Source organism: Symphodus melops (genome assembly GCF_947650265.1).
Source record: "Symphodus melops genome assembly, chromosome: 4".
In the NCBI taxonomy this organism is placed as follows: domain Eukaryota; kingdom Metazoa; phylum Chordata; class Actinopteri; order Labriformes; family Labridae; genus Symphodus; species Symphodus melops.
Window position 1 is genome coordinate 12,989,190 of NC_136694.1, and position 5,435 is coordinate 12,994,624.

The window sequence follows — 5,435 nt, forward strand, 5'->3', positions numbered from 1 at the left end:
ATTTGAAACTTCCTTGAGTTCCTCCTGTGTCTTTAGACAGAGGGCAATTCAGAACAGTAAAGTGATTTAACCTTCAGCCTGCTCTTGATATTCTAAACCAGTTATTCCATCTCATTGTCCCACGTAGATCGAGACAACACGTAGCCCCTTGCTACCACAGAGGATTGGGTGGTGTGTGTGTGTGTGTGTGTGTGTGTGTGGGGGGGGGGGGGGGGGGGGGGGGGGGGGGGGGGGGGGGGGTGTAGGTTTTGTTTTTTTTTGTGAGCATGTAATGCTGTTCGGCTGTATGCAGCATCATTTACCTGTCACTTCCTAAAGAGGACATAGTTTATAAATATCGTCCAGTCAAACTGACGGTTGGGGCTACAAAAGGATACCCTCTATCTCCCCATTGTTCACTGGCATCATTGTTGGTCTGACCTCCCAGCTGCTCAGCCATGGTAAGTCAATGTTTGATGATGCAAGGACAGAGAAATGGCAGGACTACTTTGGCATTAAGGATGCCAGTGAAACAGTTTGTTGTGTGTGTATTGTGTATATTGATATAACTTAAAGCTACAGATATTCTGTGTTTTCCAATGAAATAGATTTCAGAGAAAATTAAACTGCTGATTAAGATAATTACCGGATTGAAACCCCCCTCAAAAATGTATGTGAAGTAGTTGTTGCAAAGTTTAAATTCTTGTCACAGCTTTTCAGAGGTGACTGCATGCTGCTATGCAGTCTAGACTAATTTACTGTATGCTTAAAAAATAAAAATCACTGCTATTTTATGGATTTGGCAGTCATTTTATTTTTGCTGAGTTTCATTTCTGAGCACTTTGTTGAGCACTATTATAGATTTTATGTTAATGTTTTTAATCCTTTTATAAACAATGTATCCATTATATTATTGTTTTCTGACATATACCTTGATTACTGGCATGCTGCATTATCTCTTCTCCAAAAGGCCCCCAAGAAAGCCAAGAAGAGATCAGCAGAGGGAGCCAACTCCAATGTTTTCTCCATGTTCGAGCAGGCTCAGATCCAAGAATTCAAAGAGGTGAAAGCTACTTAAATAACTTTGATTTCATTCATTTTACAAATTTATACAAACATTAAAAAAAAATAACAACAATCGCACATCAATATCGATGTCAGCTCAATGTGTTTAGTGTTCTGATTAGAATATTCTATCTCTCAAATACAAACATACAGAGGTCTTTTTGTTCTCTTCCCTCTGCGGATTCCTTTGTCTTTCCATTTCCATTGTTCATGCTTGGAGTATGCCCACCTGTCTATTTTCCTTTCCCTGGATTGGCAGCAGAGAGGCTAGTGGTATGCTGGTATGACAGTCAGTGGTGCCCAGACATCCAGACTGTGTCAGCAGTGATTAGGCTGCAGATAAACTGCTGGACATGCCCTGGATACCGGGCTAAACCTCAGGGGCTCACAGGTTATAAATACTTAACTGTGTTCACCTATAAAATGGAACACAAACTATTTAGAATAAGAAAGAGAAAACTGTGTGATTGATCGGATCGTTCTGCTTTTGTATTTGCTACTACAATTAAGTATTTAGAGTGAGAGACTCATTGTGTACTGTCCTGTACTCTGGCTTCAGGCCTTCACTATCATGGACCAGAACAGAGATGGCTTCATCGACAAGAATGATCTGAGGGACACTTTTGCTGCTCTAGGTATATGCTTATATCATCAATGTTTTTTGTTTGTTTGTTTTGCCTGTAGTGTTGTCAATAAAGAAAAATATGTCCTCCATCAACAAGATTAAAAATCTATGGGTTTTTTTTATTCTCTTCAACCTGCTTGATTAATTTGAGTCATATGTTTGTATATTTTCATATAATAGGGCGTCTGAATGTGAAACAGGAGGAGATTGATGAGATGCTTAAAGAAGCTCCTGGCCCAATCAACTTCACTGTCTTCCTCACTATGTTCGGTGAGAAGCTGAAAGGTAAGAATGACAATCAAAATCATTACATTGTAAGGACTAAGATATACATCTGGAGATCTGCATGAGCTGTTCAAATGTGTGTAGGTGCTGATCCAGAGGAGACAATCCTCAATGCTTTTAAAGTCTTCGACCCTGAGGCGAAAGGAGTGCTGAGGAAGGACTAGTAAGTGACTCAACACATTCCTCATCGTAGAAACAGTTTTCAAAATGCTAATTTTAATTAGTGATACGCTGTAACTCACAATTTATTGTGTCTTTTTGCAATCATTCATCTTAGAACGATTCCAGAACAAGTAGAATTATAATAAGCTGCACATTTCTTCCATTGTGAACACAGGATTCGATATCTCATATTGTTTTTTCATTTTTCTGTCTAGCGTGACACAGATGCTAACGACACAAGCAGACCGATTCTCACCTGAAGAGGTATTAATCGCTTATAATCATTTTAAAAATGACGTGTGATTAATTTGTTTGTGTTGGGTTGATTGCAAAGACCAAAAAAGAAAAAAGACAAAATCTCCATGACGATCGTCTACATCCACATCTTGTCTGCACAACGAGATATGACAGACAATAAAATCTCTGATTTTAAAAAAAATATATATATATGTTTTTTGGTAGATGGAGCAGATGTTTACTGCCTTCCCCCCAGATGTGGCAGGGAACCTGGACTACAAGAACCTGGTTCATATCATCACCCATGGAGAGGAGAAGGATCAGGAGTAAACCTTTCTGAAAACATGTTCATCAGATAGAAAGTCCGTCTCTTGTCTGTACAGGGCTGTGAGTGTGTGTCACATGCTTTATGTTGGCTGCATTTGCAAGCACCAAAAAACAGACAATCAACATATTAAGGCCTTGCTCCGTTTCTGCTTTATCCAAAGTATATTCCCACATTCACTTGAGACTATTATTTTCCACATCATTTTCTACACAAAACCATGTGCCTATACTATTACAGAAACAATGCATTTGTTATGATTGTGCATGTTTGCTAATAAAAGTATGAAGAAAAAAACCAGATACAAACCTGCGCTTCCTTCCTTCTCTGAGTTTTTGAAACTCTGTATTAAAACATGTTTAAAAAGTGTCTGTGCAATTGCAGGTGTGTTCCTGAGTGGATCATCAGATAACTTCTTGAACACGTTTATACCAGCTAGTCCGATGAGTCCATGTTTGGTAGTGATTGTGGATGTGCAGTTGGAGGTTATCTAAAATCCCCAAGAGATGCATCCAAAGCACATGTGCAACATCGTCTGGCTTGAGGGTGCCTTTGTGTATTTGTGTGCACATGAAAATGTTTGGCTACTGAAATAGAGGACTTTAGTAAGACAAAGCCCTGTTGTTATTTTTGTTCACTGATGATGTGACAGGGGAGGGGGGGCTATGCTGAGGTGTTCGGATGTCAGCACACAATAGGATGCCACCAAGTGATCCTTTCAGCCCTCACAGAGACCACTTGCCAGTCCATGATGGAGTAATGAGGGTGGGTGGGGAGAAAATCTCTGAGAGGGAAAGACTTTGATGAACATACTTTTGAGTTCACTTCAAGTTTCCTGTTTTAATCATCTCTAAGAAAGGAACATGAGCTATTGGAAACACATTATCCTTTTAACAGTACTTGTGTGTTGTCTCAACAGTGTATGAAAAAAACATGAAAGAACAAATCTGTTTGTAAAAAAGGTTGCGCTTGATATGGAGTTCCTCTTCCCACAAAAGGCCCAAAATCAAACAGTTTATCCCATCATGTTTTTATTGATTGGTTAAATAAAACCTTTGCCATTTCCAGATATCTCCGAAAATTCACTAACTTACTTTCTTCTCCTGTGCCAAACTATTTGGCTACATTATTTCTCACTTTAAAAAAAATGAGTGGGATCATTTGAGTATTATTGTTGTAGAAAATAAATGACCGAATGTCTTGGGCCCTCTTTGGGGTTCAGATATCTAATTTATGAGCCAACTAAATTACGTTCACAATCGCTAATGTGTCTGTTTTCATGTACTGCCATCTCTCATCTGCCTGTGTTTGAATTGAAATGCTCTGATCCCCCATGATCAGGGTCCCCACGTGGGTATAGTCTGATCTGATTGGTCGGCAGTTCCGCTCTTTTGTAATAGGTCAGTCACTCAGCACGGATGTCAAATAGGCGCGCAGTCTGAGCATGGTTTTGCTACAACAAGCCAATGGGCTTGGACCAGTGACGTCACACTGGCATGACGTCACACTAGCAAATTTCATTTAGGGGGGCTAGGAATCAAGCTTTAAATGTGGGTACTGCTACTTCTAACATGAGGACTAGGAGAAGACTTTGAATTTGGGCACATAGTGCACGTGTCTCTTTATGTACAAGACACATGGAAAACACTCCATAGAGAATAAAAAGGCAGAAAAAGCATGTGACCTTTAACTTGAAACTGTTATTTACAGTGGTCCAAATCAGGGATGGAAAAGGTGACACGGATCCAAACCCTAAGGGGGGTTCCCGGGACAAGTTTTTTTAAAAAGCTTTAAAATGTGAATTTACAGACGACTTAAACATTTAGACCTACGAAAGAAGCAATGCAAACAACAAGAAAAACGCAATTGCTTGACAATATTTTTGTTCTTTAAAAACATGCTCTCAACCGTCAGTCCCTTCTATAAATGTGTTGAATTTGCAGAACAGGGCTTATGATGTTCTATTGAGGGGTAATATGATAGGCAGTCACTATGCAAGTAGCTCTCAGAAAAAGCCTGAGAGAGCAAAATAATACAGTCATTAAGTATGTCATTTTCACAAACTAAAACAAGGGAAAACATAAAAAAAACATTTACAATACTTTATCATTTTTATGCACAAATAAATACAGGTAGTGTTTGTAGTAGACAAGACATTGGTGCTAAGAAGAGTCAGGATCAAAATTGGATCGCTTGTTAACATGGCATGAATGGTTTCCACTCAACCACAGTACATGCCTTGTGCAAGGGGTTTGTAAAGAATTGTGAATGCATTTTATTAACCCAATGAATGTGTGGCGCTTTTAGAGATGAAACATCTGTGGTAGATACCGCGTTTGAGATTCATTTTTAAAAACATAGGCCGCAATATGACGCTTTTTGCATCACATGAAGAAGAAACTTTCAAGCAAAGAAAAACATATTTTTTTCGTCTCAGGGCAAAATGAGGATTGGATTCACGACCATTCAACACTACTACCATGTTTCTAATGATACAAAGCTTCATGCAAATGGGTGAAGTATCCCTTTAACCAACCACTTGCCCAGTATGAATGGTGGCATTAATTACAGAGATCGTCTTCCTGACAACAGTGTGTCAATGTGTAGGTGTGACTAGTCATAACACCTGAACACAGCAGTGTCTAAGTCTTTCCGCTTCCAGGATGATATTATTGGAGAAAAGTCATGAGGCCTGTTGGAAGCAGATAGAAAGAAGGGAGTGGAGTTTTTGGGCTGTTTGTGTCGTTGGAGGCTGTT

At 39.3% G+C, this 5,435-nt stretch overlaps 1 protein-coding gene across 1 annotated transcript; it reads left to right on the forward strand.

Annotated features, from left to right (window-relative positions):
* Nucleotides 1-381: 381 nt before the first annotated feature.
* On the forward strand, nt 382-3,121 carry myl2a (myosin, light chain 2a, regulatory, cardiac, slow). Its single transcript, XM_079342269.1, has 7 exons — nt 382-440; nt 950-1,042; nt 1,604-1,679; nt 1,850-1,954; nt 2,039-2,117; nt 2,332-2,380; nt 2,579-3,121. The coding sequence occupies exons 1-7, from the start codon at nt 438-440 to the stop codon at nt 2,681-2,683; spliced, it is 510 nt and encodes a 169-aa protein (XP_079198395.1). The 5' UTR covers nt 382-437; the 3' UTR covers nt 2,684-3,121.
* The last annotated feature ends 2,314 nt before the right edge of the window (nt 3,122-5,435 follow it).